The sequence below is a fragment of the Oncorhynchus clarkii genome, chromosome 5 (assembly GCF_045791955.1).
Source record: "Oncorhynchus clarkii lewisi isolate Uvic-CL-2024 chromosome 5, UVic_Ocla_1.0, whole genome shotgun sequence".
Taxonomy (NCBI): domain Eukaryota; kingdom Metazoa; phylum Chordata; class Actinopteri; order Salmoniformes; family Salmonidae; genus Oncorhynchus; species Oncorhynchus clarkii.
The window spans coordinates 89,039,879-89,057,181 of NC_092151.1; the positions used below are offsets into that span (position 1 = coordinate 89,039,879).

General features: G+C 43.4%; 1 protein-coding gene across 1 annotated transcript; it reads right to left on the reverse strand.

The window, feature by feature from the left end:
- Window positions 1-237: 237 nt before the first annotated feature.
- LOC139409515 (abhydrolase domain containing 8b) lies at window positions 238-16,142 on the reverse strand. The gene is made up of 5 exons (XM_071154780.1): window positions 15,798-16,142; window positions 8,711-9,505; window positions 8,356-8,526; window positions 3,387-3,603; window positions 238-3,240 (listed from the first exon to the last, which is right to left on the reverse strand). Exons 2-5 carry the CDS (start codon window positions 9,496-9,498, stop codon window positions 3,010-3,012), a joined length of 1,407 nt encoding a protein of 468 aa, XP_071010881.1. The 5' UTR covers window positions 9,499-9,505; window positions 15,798-16,142; the 3' UTR covers window positions 238-3,009.
- Window positions 16,143-17,303: the final 1,161 nt, after the last annotated feature.

The window sequence follows — 17,303 nt, forward strand, 5'->3', positions numbered from 1 at the left end:
GCAATACTCAGGCCAGACACAAGGTGTCGCCCAAGTACAGGACACTTCCTTGGGATGAGTAGACAGTATCCACTTGTCAGCTTTCCACTGTATGTACTGAAGGCAAGTCTCGGTCATTCTAATGTTAAGCACAGTACATAGTGCAAATACTCGCTACTTGTAGCTTGAAACTGCATGTGATTTTAACACAGAAAATATATTTGTAACACACCTGGCTTTAAAAACATTTAAAAATGATTGCATGGTATAATATTCCTCATATTTTATTTTTGGTGAACTGAACATTCTTCCAGCACTTCATTGCTGCAATCAATATCAAAGGCGAACACAGTGACACATTTAAGAAGCACAAGGGCACAAATGTGAAACTGATAGTTGACACAGATTCAGGACCATTCAGATTTAAAATACTTAGTGATGTTCCACTGGGAACACGACTGAGGATCATAAAGCTAAACCCATCTGACTAGCGAGAACTCAATTCTCAATTTAATTCACTCCTGTTCACTCATTTTTTTCAGCATCAATACCTATATAAGCATCATTATTTGCTTGTAAAAGTTGCATTTTTTTATCAAAAGTATACTCACGGCCCTGTTAAGTGTTATGTTTTCAAAATGCATATTGTTGTTCGTGGGTGACCTACTGACCACAGGAGGTTGGTGGCACCTTAATTGAGGAGGATGGGCTCGTGGTAATAACTGGAGCGGAATCAGTGGAACGGTATTAAATACAACAATGACATGGTTTCCATGGTTTCCAGGTGTTTGATGACATTCCATTCGCTCTGTTCCAGCCGTTATTATAAGCCGTCCTCCCCTCAGCAGCCTCCACTGACACTGACTTTTCCATAACCAACAGTAACAGAGGACTGTTGCAGTGCTAAGACCAGAGTTAAACCAAATAGTTTGAGTAACAGTCTTATTGGACAGGAGATCAACCTGACACCGCCTGTCCTGTGGAATACAGGTGAAGGGCATCATTCAGTGGAGGTTGGTGTCACTTTAATTGGGGAGGACGGGCTCTTGGTAATGGATGGAGCGGAATTGGTGGAATGGTATCAAACACATGGCTTCCATGGTTTTCAGGTGTCTGATGCCATTCCATTCGCTCCATTCCAGACATTCTTATGAGCCGTCCTCCCCTTGGCAGCCTCCACTGGTGCACACCTAGCTAAAGAGTAAGGGGTTAATTCAATCCGTGGTGCTGAAGATCCGCGCTGTGGCTCAACTTAAATTGGAAGGTCATTTCCAATTGAACCGACATATGCAGTGTTTACCATGAATGTGGGAACATTGCCTTTACATTTCTAGAGCGCTGCAGTGCAGATCATCAGTGCTAGGGATGGATTCAGTATTTAATACACTGTTATTCAACACAGTCTTTGTGACACTTATCAGTGGGATGCTAGTTACACCACAGAGAAAACCGGCTATGTGGCACTGAAGAATTCTCAGGTTGTAAGCAATTTTTGGTGTAGCAATATCATTTTCAGAGCTTATTTCACTTCTACCTGGAAAACAGGCAAACAATCATAATTGTTTAGCATAGTTTTGGTGAGAAATATAACGCTAGAATTCAGTACAATTCTCCTTCTTAAAGGGGTCCAAAACACACATCTGCCCCTGTGTGTTTCCTAGGTAACCTGCAGCTAATAAGGAAACATATTTGTTTCCCCCATAAAATACACAAGGAAACTTTGTAGGACAGTCAAACATGGGTCTTACTCCAGTCCCTCAAAGTTGTTATTGTGCATCTTTAGATATAGCATAACATAGTTAGCCTGCCTGTTGTAATCCTTCTGACGGGGAAGTGCTTTTAAATACTGTATGAATGCTGCATAAATAAAATGTAGTAGGCTAGTTCTCAAAAAGCACCGTTGATCGTCATACATAATATTTAACCCCCATGTGCAGAAGTACTGTAAGGAAACAGAAGTTAGTTCTGGGGTTTCTGTCTACCCGTTGGCGTGAGTAGTATAGGGGGCTAGATTCAGATCAGTTCTTCCTGTCGGAGATGTAACAGCGTTGGAGCTGTCGAATCAGCAAGCGGCTCCTGGCGTTCTACCCATCGTGGACATTGCCATTGGATGTGCCGAGTTGGATTAGTAATAACCCCATGCAGACTTGTTACAAGTTGGAACACAGGAATGTGTTGTAATCTACACCTCTAAGGCTGATAGAAATCCTCGTTATTTCTGAACCTCCTAATGCAGGGGGGGATTTAAGAACGGGTGTGGTTTTGTGACTATGACGACGAGAGCAGCTGCTCACAGATTTGACAGTTCCAACGCAGAGACACCTCCGATATCGCCTAAACAAAAACAATGAAACAGCCATGCAGCAGTTGTCCGTTTGGGCCGGTTAGCGCTGGAACTGACTGAACCTGGGCCTAACAAGCAGTCTTCTTGGCTATCAACGTTCTCTGTGTCACTTGATCCCGTTGAATATATTATTTTTCCCTCTCTGACCCACCCATGCTCTGACATTTCCACGCGGTTGGGCAACTGACAAGCCATCACATGGGACTGAGTCTAGATCTGGGTACTGGTACCACAAAGCAGCAACACACAACCAAAACCATTACCAGATTCACCATGACCATCCTCTCCAACTCAGCACCTCTTCAGAGCTTCTCAAAAATGTTCACTCCCACCTGTCTCCAGTCCCAGCCAGGGACCAGTTAATCAGAACAGGACCAGGAACAATACAATAGACCTCCCCCTTGTTGTACTCTGATATGTCACTCTGTCCGTCCATACCTGCCAGCTCTCCTGCCCTTCCTTTCTTTGGTGGCTCAGACCCAAAAATGGGCCCGTCTGACCCTGTGTGCTGTGTTCCACCTCCTCAAATCCCACCTCAAACCAGCTCAGACCAGTTTAAAACCAGCCCAGACCAGTTCAAACCAGCTCCCTGCACCTTAGGAGACATAGCCTAGGACAACCAGCAATGTTCGGACACTGTCTGTGTCTGCTTTGACTGGAGTTAATACCACACATCCCCCTCTGGGTTACTTGGTCTTGGCTTTGCTTTCTGGCGTTGCTCCTCCGTTGGATGCGGTGGGGATCTTGGCAGTTTCGGGTCTCTTGGTGCCGATTTCGGGGCAGGGCTTAGATTTGGGCGGGGAGTCAGGCTCCCAGAGGAAGAACTCGTGCAGGAGGGTGTTGACACTCTCGGGACACTCCATCATCACCATGTGACTGCCCTCGTTGATTATCTTCAGGAAGGCCAGCAACAGGATCTGAGCGGAGGCAGGGAGGTTAGATTAGGTTCAGGTTTTATGTTTTAAAGCTAGGCATAGAGTTATCTTTAAAGTTAGGTTTAATACTAGGCTCAGAGTTCGGTTTAAAGGTAGGGTTAGAGTTGGCGTTAAGGTTTCCCGCTCACCTCCGCCATGCGTTGATCTTCCTCTATGGGAACAAACTTGTCGTACATGCCGTGCACCAGCAGGATGGGCACTGGGATCTCTGCATGATAAACCTCGTCGCCCTCTGGCCAGTACTGACCACTCATCATGGCACGCAGCACGAAGGAGGACACGTTGAAGGCATTGTTGTCTTTCAACAGCTGTTTCTCCTTCGCACCCTGACGGGCAAACCCAGCCCTGGACGCAGAGGCAGAGGAGAGGAAGAGGAGAGAGTGAGTGGAGGAGCATAAGAAATCATACTTGAACAACATACAGTAGGCTGAAAGGTTTTTGTACAGAAGTTTGACTGTATTGAAGTAGGCCTGGGAGCAGAGGAGGCTCCTCAGAGGAGGATGGGGAGGACCATCCTACTTGGTAAATGCCAAGTTATCCTTTTCAGATAAAACTTTACAAAATAAATGTCACCAAATAACTGATTAAAACACACTTTTTTTGCAATGGTCTACAGTAGCCTCAACAGCACTCTGTAGGGTAGCACCATGGTGTAGCCGGAGGACAGCTATTTTCCCTGCTACATTGACTTCAATACAAAACCATGGTTCTCAACCCTATCCATAGACTTACACAGTAATTATGACAACTTTCATCCTCCAACCTATCAGAGCTTGTGCTCTGTATGAACTGACATGTTGTCCACCCAATCAAAGGATCAGATAATTAATTTGGTACTGAAAGCATAAGCTACAGCTAGCTAGCACTTTGAAGGACAATAGTTGAACAGTTTTGAACAAATACATTTTGAGAGAGAGAGAGATGTTTTTGTATTTTTTCTTCTGAGTTTACTTTTCAGTTACTTAGCTAGCTAATGCAGCTAATTTAGCCTACTCAACAACCTGACTCAAACAGAGTGGAATGCTATTTATGTTAGCTAGCTGGCTAAGGCAATCCAACACTGCAAGTCAAGGTAAGCTTTCAGGTTTATAAAAGTATTGCCACCGGGGTAACTGCTTGCTGTACACTGCACTGCGTGATTGTACACATGTATTGGATTGTGGGTTTACTAACGCATCAGTTCTAGTTTGTTAAAAGGATCCTCACATTTTTTTTCAATTTTTGCCTAAAATGACATGCCCAAATCTAACTGCCTGTAACTCAGGCCCTAAGGCAAGGATATGCATATTATTGGTTCCATTTGAAAGGAAACACTTTGAAGTTTGTGGAAATGTGAAAGGAATGTAGGAGAATATAACACAATAGATCTGGTAAAAGATCATATAAAATAAAAAATACAACTGTTCTTTTGTAAAAAAAATTGTACCATCATTTTTGAAAAGCAAGAGAAAGGCCATAATGTATTATTCCAGCCCAGCTGAAATTTAGATTTTAGCCACTAGATGGCAGCAGTCTATGTGCAAGGTTTTAGACTAATCCAATGAACCATTGCATTTCTGTTCAGAATGTTGTCTCAAGACTGCCCAAATGTGCCTAATTTGTTTATTAATAACTTTTCGTGTTCAAAACTGTGCACTCTCCTCAAACAATAACATGGTATTCTTTCACTGTAATAGCTACTGTAAACTGGACAGAGCAGTTAGATTAACAATAATTTAAGCTTTCTGCCAATGTCAGATATGGGAAATGTTGGAAAATGTTCTTGTTACTTACAACCTCATGCTAATCGCATTAGCCAATGTTAGCTCAACCATCCCGTGGAAGGGACACTGATCCCGAAGAAGTTTGAATGAACTATAACGTTAACATTGTGACAACAATGTAGCGGTTAGCCAGAGCTGCCAACTCTCACACATTTGACCCTCCTCACATGCCACACCTCTTATATACACTACATGACCAAAAGTATATGGACACCTGCTTGTCAAACATTTCATTACATAATCACGGGCATTAATATGGAGTTGGTCCTCCCTTTTGCTGCTACAACAGCCTCCACTAGCTGTTGGAATATTGCTGATGAGACTTGCTTCCATTCAGCTATAAGAGCATTAGTGAGGTCAGGCACTGATTTTGGGCGATTAGGCCTGGCTCGAAGTCGGCGTTCCAATTCATCCCAAAAGTGTTCGATGGGGTTGAGGTCAGGGCTCTGTGCAGGCCAGTCAAGTTCTTCCATGCCAATCTCAACAAACCATTTCGGTACGGACCTCGCTTTATTCACGGGGGCATTGTCATGCTGAAAGAGGAAGGGGCCTTCCTCAAACTGTTGCCACAAAGTTGGAAGTACAGAATTCTAAAAAGTCTAGAATGTCATTGTATGCTGTAGCGAACTAAGGGGGCCTAGCCCGAACCTTGAAAAACAGCCCCAGACCATTATTCCTCCTCCACTAAATTTGTTGTCACTATGCATTCGGTCAGGAAACGTTCTCCTGGCATCTGCCAAACCCAGAATCATCTGTCGGACTACCAGATGGTGAAGTGTGATTTATCAATCCAGAGAACGCGATTCCACTGTTTCAGAGTCCAATGGCTGAGATCTTTACACAACTCCAGCCAACGCTAGATTGCACACGGTGATCTTAGGCTTGAGTGCGGCTGTTCGGCGCCATGGACACAGTTCTTGCGCTGACATTGCTTCCAGAGGCAGTTTGGAACTCGGTAGTGAGCGTTGCAACCAAGGACAGAAGATTTTTTACGCGGTCCCGTTCTGTGAGTTTGTGTGGCTTACCACTTCGCAGCTGAGCCGTTGTTGATCCTAGGAGGTTTCCACTACACAAAAACAGCACTAACAGTAGATCGAGGCAGCTCTAGCAGGGCATAAATGTGAGCACTTCAGTTAGGCCATTCTACTGCCAATGTTTGTCTATTTTATACACCTGTCAGCACCGGGTGTGGCTGAAATAGCTGAATACACTAATTTGAAAATGTGTCCAAATACTTTTGTATATATAGTTTTATCCCCCGCATAGAAAAGTGCTATTTTCATTTTTCTTATAAGTCAGCGCGTTAGCTTTTTAACTGTGCTGCCTCCAAGGTGTTCTGAAATCGGAGCGCCTGAGCCTGCAAAGTAACATCGCGAGCGGATCCGGTTTCATTGTCCTGTCACAGCACTGTGAACCGCGACACATTGAAGCATATGATAGGTCTAGTTATGTAAGGAATCAAGTGGATTGGACGCACATTTTAAAGAAACGCTCCAAAATGCTGAATGGAAAGATAACGTTCTCCGCCGAGTTTATAAAACTGTAAAAAGCGCAGCACGGGTAGAGCTGTTTTATGTACAATGTTATCAACAAAATGAGGTTGCTGTTACTCCCGTCCCTATTGCAGAATGCAGCCCTTTGACAGCATGTACTAAAGTCGATTTAATCATCACTTGCATTGGTCTCCTCATTTGGTGATTGGCATTTCGACTGTGACAACGAAAAGGCAGCAGACAGACCTACGGTATGTTTTATCAGGGAAGTTTGGTCGGGTTACCTGATGCGTAACTATGAAATTGATTATGCCAAACAGATGTAGAACCCAAAAGTGTTTCATTCTAGAGGGGGGGGGGAATTCCCATCCTTAATAATTGCCTACAATATAGGGTAATTAGTGTGCTTGTCAGCAATAACACTACTGTTAATCCACTTCTTCCAAATTTTGCCACTGTCATCACATATTTGAAATCTGAAATGTCTACTTGTGTTTTTGAAAATGAATTATATGAGGCTATGTATTTTTGCAGCTATTCATGATCAGTTTTGAATAAGACATAAAAAAATATAATTGTTGACATTTTAGTTTTGTGCACATGCTAGGCAGAGATAATTTTGATCACAAGATGATGGCAACGATCTTCAACTAGTAGGCATAAACCATCTGAATATCGATCCATTCGATTTTTCTTGAAGGCTGGGTGATTTTGAGAAATTAATTGTTACAACTAGAACATTTTTAAACATCCAGCTCTTTGGAAACAAAGAGAGAAAAGGTATTTCTATTTTCCACCCTGGTCATAGACCTAAAACGTGTCAAAATACGGAAATTAGCTAGAAAACTAATGTTTTCCCGGGGAAGGACCCCAGACCTCCGTCTAGGGGTTGTGCCAGGGGTCAATGAAATTCGCATAGCAAATCTCACTCCATGATTTCTTCAAAAGTTGGTAGCCCTGGGTTAGTGGATATGGTATGACGGTTTGGCTTGGAGAGGTTTTTGCGCCGGATCACAGACAACTGTTATATTGTGCACTGAAGTCCACAAGTGAAGGGAAAAGATGAGAGGAGAGCATGTGGATGTGATGATGCTGTATGTGGTTGCTATGAATGTGAACTGTGTGTGATCAGGGGTGTATTCATCCCGCAGATTCATTATTGTTTTAACATTTATTTATTTTTTACCCCTTTTTCATGGTATCCGATTGGTAGTTACAGTCTTGTCCCATCACTGAACTCCCATAGGGCATTGCGCCCGGCCTGCCACAAGAGTTGCTAGTGCGCGATGGGACAAGATCCCTGCCGGCCAAACCCTCCCCTAACCCAGACGATGCTGGGACAATTGTGCACTGTCCCATGGGTCTCCCGGTCACAGCCGGCTGCGACAGAGCCTGGACTCGAACCAGGATCTCTAGTGGCACAGCTAGCACTGCGATGCAGTGCCTTAGACCACTGCGCCACTGGGGAGGCCATTCTGCAGATTCTGTAGCAAAAAAAATATTCAAAGGAATGAAATGGGGAGGGACCTAACTGATTCATTTTATTTGCAAATCGTTTTGCAACTGTTTGGACTAAAAGGTTACACCCCAGATCAGCTAGATGAAGGCAAAAGTGTGCAGGGCGGTATTGAATGTGTCACTGTCTGTCACCTTAATTGCTCCAATTTGTCTCTCGACCTGTGCACCTACATTATAAACTTTAATTTGTAGGCTAGGTTGTAGCAAACTCATGATGTGTATAGGGCAAAAAGTATCATGTAGCATTGAGCCGGCTGAATGGAATGTGAATGACTGGGAGGGAAGGCACAGGCACACGCGCACACACACACACTGTGTGTTACTTGAGGAAGCTCCAGGCCAGGCAGGGGGACAGGCAGTGCAGCACACAGGTGGGCAGGTTGAAGATGGAACAGAGGCTGGGCTCCAGCGCTGTGGGACCTCCTCCGTTTATCATCACTACCTTGTGGACCTGGTCTGGGTACTCATGGGCCAGGAACGTACAGAACGACACACTAGAGACAGAGAGAGAGAGAGGAAAGAGAAATGGTAATCAGATATCATTCTGGGAGATCAAAAGACAGAGACATTATCTGGCATTCATTATGTGGCGTTCATTATCTGGCGTTCATTATCTGGCGTTCATTATGTAGTGTTCATTATGTAGTGTCTGTAGCGAACACACTTCAGTCTTCTCACCCATAGGAGTGTCCAATGAGGATGTTCCTCTTCCGTGCGTATCTCTTAAAGATGGCCCTCATGTCCTCAGCCAGGGCGTAGAACGTGTACGCTGCCGCGATCTGAGGTGCCGAGCTCGCCCCGTGACCCGCCAGGTCAGGCGCGATGACCTCATAGCCCAGACGGGAGAAGAAGTCCATCTGGCTGCCCCAGATGTCGAGGGAACCGCCCACGCCGTGCACGAAGAACACTGCCACGTCTGCGTGTGTTCCCTTACACGACGTGATCTTCCTCTCGCTGTCAATCACCACTGTGCGTTTGGGCTTCCGCCGCCGCTTCCGGGGCTGCTGGGTCAGATCTGGGGCTGATCCGAGGGTCGGGGCTGGAGATGTCGCCGCTCCCCCTGTTCCAACCACTGACCCGGTCTTGTCCGCTTTGGGGTCAGCGGTGGGAGTTGGATTGGACGATGGGTCTGCGAGCTCCACCTCTACGGTGCAGTTGGGTTGTGTGTCTCCGTTCTGAGCGTGTAACAGCTCCTGTCTCGCCGCGTCGCCCAGGTCCTCTATCAGTAGCTGCCCATTACGGTACACTGTGATCTTCCTCTTACGGTGGACGCTTCCCCCAGGGCCCCTGGGCTCGTCCACCACCTCCCGCTCCGGGATGATGTGTCGGACCCTCAAGACACGACCCGGTTTGACCTCCACGAACTCGTAGCCATCGGCGGCTTCCGAGGTTTCTATGGGAACCACGACGTTGGCCGACTTCCCTGTCAGGCAGCAGAGGAGGCCGTCCATTAAGGTGGTCAACATGGCTGCCCTTGGAGGGAAACACACACACACACACACACACACATGCACAGACACAGACACACACACATAAACATCTATTGCATATGACTCATGAGGGTAATAATAATGTCTGCTGTTTTACTACACACACACGCTAGTAGGATAATCCCTATTCTAAAGCCTCCAGAGACAAGGTTAGTCTAAGTACCGCAGAATAATGAACACACAATATCTCAGCGATGGAAGAGTGACTCCGTAGACACGTCGGTGACTAGTTAAAGCTTGTCAATCTTCCTTCAGGCGTGGCTTATTATAGGCTCTTATATGAAGCTTCTTCCTCTAGCAAGGCCTTATGGGTATTCATAGAAAAGGACAGCAGTAGCCCATGGTTGAGTTAAAGCCGGCTACAGTGTGACAATGGGTACACTCGTTGTCTTCCAGAATAAGTTTTTGGGGGAGTGGGACTACTCTGAATGAAGAGAAGATTACATGCATTCACACATGCACGTCACCTACACATCGTTTTTTTCCCACCCAACTTTGAACCTAAATCAAATGACATGGTGAAATGATTTGTTCATTTCAAGTTGAATTCACATTAGTTGACAACTCAACCGAATGTGAATCAAAACTAGACTATGCCGAGTGCTCATGTGCAAATACAGACTGTTCAACCTCAGCCCTACTGGTCACTGTGGTTGGATTAGGAGGATTATAGTAAAACATTTCACATATCCTTCCTCTCCTCCCCTCTCTTTATTGCATACTTCCACTTCCCACACAGTGCTATGTGTTTTGTGATATCTGTAGGCCTTGATGTCAGACACATCAGGTTTGAACATCCTAGCAAACGTGTCCCTGTCCTTGACTACTGTGGTGTTGCCCTCCGTTTTCTCTCAGTGTATGTTCGGAAAGGCCATAACGTAAACACCTATACTGTGTTAAAGACGTAATAAGTTATTATATACGAGTACATATTTAATAGCTTATTATATATCTATCACAGACCATACACCTTACTGTTAATAAGTAGTCATGTCAGGTCGAGGTAGAATATACAGTACCTTCAGTAAGTATTCACACCCCTTGACTTATTCTACACTTTGGTGTGTTACACCCTGAATTCAAAATTGATTAAATATATTTTCTCAATTGTTGCACACTTATTGAAATAAAATACATAAATATCTCATTTACATAAGTATTCACACTCCTGAGTCAATACTTTGGAGAAGCAGCAATTACAGATGTGAGTCTTTCTGGGTAAGTCTCTAAGAGCTTCCACACCTGGATTGTGCAACATCTGCCTACTATTTTCAAAATTCTTCAAGCTCTGTCAAATTGGTTGTTGATCAATGCTAGACAACCATTTTCAGGTCTTGCCATAGGATGTTCTAGTAGATTTAAGTAAAAACTGTAACTCGGCCACTCAGGAACATTCACTGTCATCTTGGTAAGCAACTCCAGTGTAGATTTGGCCTTGTGTTTTAGGTTATTGTCCTTCATCTCTCAGTGTCTGATGGAAAGCAGACTGAAACAGGTTTTCCTCTAGGATTCTGCCTATTCTTAGCTCCATTCCGTTTATTTTTTATCCTGAAAAACTCCCCAGTCCTTACCAATTACAAGCACACCCATAACATGATGCAGCCACCACAATGCTTGAAAATATTGGGAGTGGTACTCAGTAATGTGTTGTACTGGATTTGCCCCAAACATAACACTTTGTATTCAGGACAAAAGGTTAATTGCGTTGCCAATTTTATTTTGCAGTATGACTTTAGTGCCTTGTTGTAAACAGGATGCATGTTTTGTAATATTTTTATTCCATACAGGTGTCCTTCTTTTCAGTCTGTCAATTAGGTTAGTATTGTGGAGTAACTACAATGTTGTTGATCCATCCTCAATTCTCCTACCACGCCCTGATCTGTTTCACCGGTCTTTGTGCTCGTCTCCACTCCCCGACAGGTGTCACCCATCTTCCCCATTATCCCCTGTGTACTTATACCTGTGTTTTCTGTTTGTCTGTTGCCAGTTCATCTTGTTTGTCTAGATTACCAGCGTTTGTCCTGTCAGCTCCTGTCTTTTCCCAGCATCTCTTTTTTTTTTTTACCCCTGCCTGTCCTGATGCAGAACCCACCCGCCGACCACTCTGCCTGACCCTGAGCCCGACTGCCGTCCTGTACCTTTGCCTCTGTTGCTGTAGTAAACATTGTTACTTCGACACGGTCTGCATCTGGGTCTTGCCTTATCCTGATAACCACAACCATTAAAATGTTTTAAAGGCACAATTGGCCTCATGGTGAAATCACTGCATGGTTTCCTTCCTCTCCGGCAACTGAGTTAGGAAGGATGCCTGTATCTTTGTAGTGACTGGGTGTATTGATACACCATCCAAAGTGTAAATAATAACTTCACCATACTCAAAGGGATATTCAATGTCTACTTTTTAAAAATTTTAACCATCTACCAATAGGTGCCCTTCTTTGCGAGACATTGGAAAACCTCCCTGGTCTTTGTGGTTGAATCTGTATTTGAAATTCACTGGTCGACTGAGGGACCTTACAGATAATTGTATGTGTGGGGTACAGAGAGGAGGTAGTCATTCAAAAATCATGTTAAACACTATTATTGCACACAAAGTGAATCGATGCAACTTATTATTGATTGTATGTTTGTTTATTCCATGTGTAACTCTGTGTTGTTGTATGTCTCGAACTGCTTTTCTTTATCTTGGTCAGGTCACAGCTGCAAATGAGAACTCGTTCTCAACTGGCCTACCTGGTTTAATAAAGGTGAAATATATATATTTTTGAATTAAATTGTGACTTGTTAAGCACATTTTTACTCCTGAACGCATTTATTCTTGCCATAACAAAGGGGTTGAATACTTATTGACTCAAGACATTTCAGCTTTTACTTTGAAGTAATTTGTTCATTTCAAAAAACATCCTTCCACTTTGACATCCTGAGGTATTGTGTAAAGGCCAGTGATTATTATTATTTTGTTTCAATTTAATACATTTTCGCATCAGGCTGTAACACTTTCCCCCCAATAAGTCAAAGGGGTGTGACTACGTTCTGAAGGCACTGTAGATTAACATAGCGTCCTCCTGCCTAAAATACTGTCTCTAGACCACACCTCCTTTTCCTAGCAGTCTCCCTCAGTGTTCATAATAATTGGGGATAGAGATAATAACTGGGGATAGAGATACTATGGCTTTAATATTATTCAGAATTCCAGTGGCGCCTGAAACCCCCTCAGATATATGTCTCGTCACAACAATCTGAATGACAAATCACTGAGTGGGACCTCTTACATTAATCCCACAAACTGCAACCGTTGGCTGTTTTGTGGTTTGGCACAGCTTTTTTATTTATTTTGAATCACTCCTACTCCTATGCTGTGGATCTGTTCCCGATTTAATTAATTTAGCTGATGTTGACATCATTCATGTGGTCTTATCTGAATAATACGCTTACAGCAACGAGTGTTCAGACAAATTGCCACCCACTGTCTTGACCAATAATGCTGTTATTTAGGATGTACCCAGCATAACATGCATGAAACTGGCCACAAATAGCAAAAATCACACATTCTTATTGTACACATTCAAATCACCCCACTGTCTACCCACTGAGGAACAAGAGCGAACACTTTTTGGCAACTCCAGACAATTTCCTTCCGAGTCAGCAATTGGGGACAAAATCTCAGTTTGGTCTATCAGTGATATCCTAATGTTGTCACCCCTACAAATTGACAAGTAATATCTGCAAGGCTAGCAGTAGCGACACACAGCATTCCTGCCAATGGCGTAGTTAAGACAGTGTTACATAAGCCCAGACCAGAGGGTTGTCATCCCTGCTTAGGGATTGGTGCCCACGAAAGCCCATACATCATCAGATGGATTAGAAGTCACTATGGCCTCAGAGTGTTGACAGTCTCAGGCCTGCTAAGGGTCAACAAACATGAACAACAATCCCTCTCCTTCTAAGAGGTGTGACTTCAGGCTTTCCTTCTGTTCTGCAAGATGCATTGTATTTCTGTACAGCAACATTGGCATTCTTGATATCAAGGTGTTGATAGATCCAACTTCTGAGGATGCTGTCGCATTCAAGTCCTATTTGGAACTTAGAAATGTCCGACTTGCTAAATGGTTGTAGTTATAGACGTGCCGCGTTCAACCACGTTAGCAAGTGGCAAATTTCTGAGTTTCCTAGTTCTGACTGGCACGTTAACGTGGCAGCATACTCAGAAGTTGGATCTATCAACATCTTGTTATCAAGGATGCCACTTTTCCTGTACAGAAATACCATGCATCTAGTAGAACAGAAGCATGCCTGTGTAGGAGCATACTTCTTTTAGTAGCCGGGGAAGAACCAGCCTTTCAACGCTCTTCACCACTAAAAGGTTAATGCTACAGGCCAGTAGTCATTGTTGCAGGAAGGGTTGCTCTTTTTAGGTGCTGGGCTTATGGTGGACAATTTCCATATTATTGGGATGGAATGTTCTGCCAGAGAGAGGTTAAAGAGCTCACAGAAAACACCTGCCAGTTGCTTTTGGCACACATTATTGTTTTTATTTCACCTTTATTTAACCAGGTGGGCCAGTTGAGAACAAGTTCTCATTTACAACTGCGACCTGGCCAAGACAAAAACAACAACACAGAGTTACACATTAAGTAGGTGAACGCTGATGTTGTCTGGCCCAGGTGCTTTACTTTGTTTTGTCCTTTTAAAACATAGCTTCACCATCTTTTGGTTTCAGCTGAACAATTGTGTAACAGTGTGAGACATGTTAGATAGGGAAAAGCTGATCTCTGACCTTTCAATTGCAAAGTCATGTTGGTCAAATCTACAATAAAAACTTAAGATTCTCTGCAGGTCAACACAGTCTTTTCTGGGGGGAGAAGGGGAGAGTTTGGGTGTTATTAAGGGTTGCCAGTGTTTTAACACCCCTCGAAGCATCTTTACTCTCCTGAAAGAGCCTTTCCTTCTTCTCCTTGTACACTCTTGTAGCCTGTTTCATCTGCATTTTTTTATTTGGATTGAATTAGTTTACCCTCAACCTTGTTGCCAGTGGTAAATGCTATATTCTTTTCATTTAAAGTTGTTTTCAGGTCCTTTGTGATCCAGGGTTTGTTGTTAGAAAATAAAATGTACAGTTTTGGAAGGAACAATCATCTCCTCACATAAATGAATACAGTTAGTGATAGCTTCAGTGGCCTCCTCAAGGCTCGCTCCCTCTGTGAACACACTCCTGCCTGCAGAGTCAAAGCAGCCCGCCGGCAGAGTCAAAGCAGCCCTGTAAGGTCTCACTGGTATCACTACCCCATTTTCTGACCACTATCTTAACCACACCATGTAGTTTGGTGCAATAGACTGGTATTAAATAAGATGCTAAAATCTGGTGTTCAGGCTGTAAATTCACGTATATCGTAAGCAATAGGTTCTGTATTAAACCAGAGGCCAAGTTGACCAACCAAGAGAGAAGTCTATTTGCTACTAAAAACACAGTCATTTCTAAATGCTGCTGATAATTTGTTCCTTGTCCTCCAATGGACTGGTGTCAGCTGGAGGGTCCAATCAATAGAAAGCAACACTTCACTTGACCTATCGCTGGTTGACATCTTCAAAACAATCTATAGGATAGGAGCTTTGTCTTGAAAACAAATCATTAAAAAAGTAGGTCATAAAACCAATCAAACACAGTTGGTGTGACATTAAACACAAAATACACCCTAAAGGTAGTCTGGAACATTATTTTAATGACTATGTATTCTTTATCTAGTTATATAATTATTATTTTAAAAAATTCATTAAATATTTAGTATCCAAGCTTATTTTGAAAACCTCAACCAGGAATGTACCATATTATCTCAGGAAATATCATGCAATAGGGGTGTGCACAGAACCATTTTTGTCTTTACTACTATTCCATTTTCTAGGACTCCATTCCTTAGAATGGAAAACAACCGAGCGTGCGCAGACTGCGCACTGCCGGTCTGAATGGGAAACTGAACGAGCGTCTGATGCGACAAATACACAGCGAATGCCAGCATGTTTATCCGCCTTTGTTCACCAGTTTACAAGATACATTAGATCAGCCATGGCACTTTACACACGTCATATCACATCCCATTTTGGTATTTGATTTATGCTAATTAAATTCTGAGAATGTGTTACGCAATTGGTTTGGCAGATCTGCCCATTTCCACCGTGCGTGTTGCTTTTTAATCTTCTGTTGACACAACATGCCATCATAATCATACAGCAAGCTTCATACCCCTACATTCTTGTTTCTCAAAAACGAAGACTCTTACCTTATTTTTTTTCGACGTCCACAGGGGTACAATTATTAGATAATACGCGTATTTCTCGTATACCGCGTCTTCGAAACAGGAGCTCTATAATCTGTTGCAGCCAATCCAATAAACTAATCTAATTTGAGTCTGCAGCACTGTTCTCAACATTCTCACCCGCTAGTTTACATGACAACTACAATTTAAAAGAAAGGCGCGTTTATCAATTCCATTGCATCTTGAACGTGGACGCATAGTAGACGCGCACGCCAGGTGTCTACATGTGCAAGTTTTTATCTATAAAGCGCACAGTTCACGCTTGTCCAACTGTTCCATACGCTCGTCCTGTATCCGCATTATGGAGCTGCCCCCTACCGCTTGATTGACGTGCGAGAGAACCAGCTCTAGACACAACAGTGCCGCCACCAGCCGACCAATAAATAACATGTAGACCCGTTGCTACTAACGATACAAAATCTTTAATACGTATTGGAATATGCAGCATACTTTGCTAGCAGAACTCTTCCAAAATATACCCCTGCAAGACGCATATAATTAAGTGTAGGTCATATTCTCCCTACAGTGCTGCACTGTGAATGAACCAGCCCAGCTGTCTCCATGGAGATGGCACCCTATACACGATACATTGGGAACAGCGTGTGCCACTTTGTTCACCTCCTAGCTGACACACAACTGATAAAGGGGTAAACGGTCCCTGATAAACAGTCCCTGAAAAGTACAATTTCAGTAAAAACTGCTTAGCTGTTTCCATTTACACTAGAACACATTTGAAATTGTAACTGATAAAGCCAATAAATCCATTTGGTTTCCAAACAAGTGTATAGGGAAAATGCTACATGTTTCCATAATCATAACCCATCTTCCTCTCTCCTCATCCTCCTCTAGCTGACAACTGTGGCTGATGCAGTTGCTATTGGGTTTGTTGCTAAGGAACAGTTACCAGGGGATCCAGATGCCAGAGAGGCAAGACCAGGCAGACCTTCCATAAACCAGCAGTCACTCAGAGACAGAAGTATGATGCCCTGGTAATGACCTATTCACAGCCATGTGTCACACATAGGCCTACCACAGAAATGATCACAGACTGAGCAGCTACACAAGTCTCAAATAAAGTATATACATTTGCTGCAATTGCATGTTATAGGCCCTACATCAACTTATTTAAACAGTATTATGGGATAGCTGTATACCATGTTTATTACCCTACATGTGTAATTAAAAGTAGAATATCCCATGGCCTTTACACAATAGCAGTGAAGCAGAGTGCCAATAGAGTGTGGTTACTTACAAAGCAAACCCATGTCTCATTAAGGTCCAGTATCCATGCACTTGTGAGAAAGAACTGGACGGGTTAAAGCACGTTCCATATATGTGTTAGATCATTGAGAGAAAGGAATCGACTGGATGCATCACTTCCATTCTTCCCTGCCATTATCTGTCAACCTATCCCAAGTTTTTGTGTGGAGAAAAAAAATATGATAGACAGCTTTCTGTCCAATTACGATA

Coding starts and splice junctions, on each gene's coding strand:
- LOC139409515 (XM_071154780.1), bottom strand. CDS start 9,498: ATGTTGACCACCTTAATGGACGGCCTCCTCTGCTGCCTGACAGGGAAG. Junction 8,527..8,710: donor CTCATTGGACACTCCTATGG/GTGAGAAGACTG, acceptor CTCTGTCTCTAG/TGTGTCGTTCTGTACGTTCC. Junction 3,241..3,386: donor AAGATCAACGCATGGCGGAG/GTGAGCGGGAAA, acceptor GCCTCCGCTCAG/ATCCTGTTGCTGGCCTTCCT.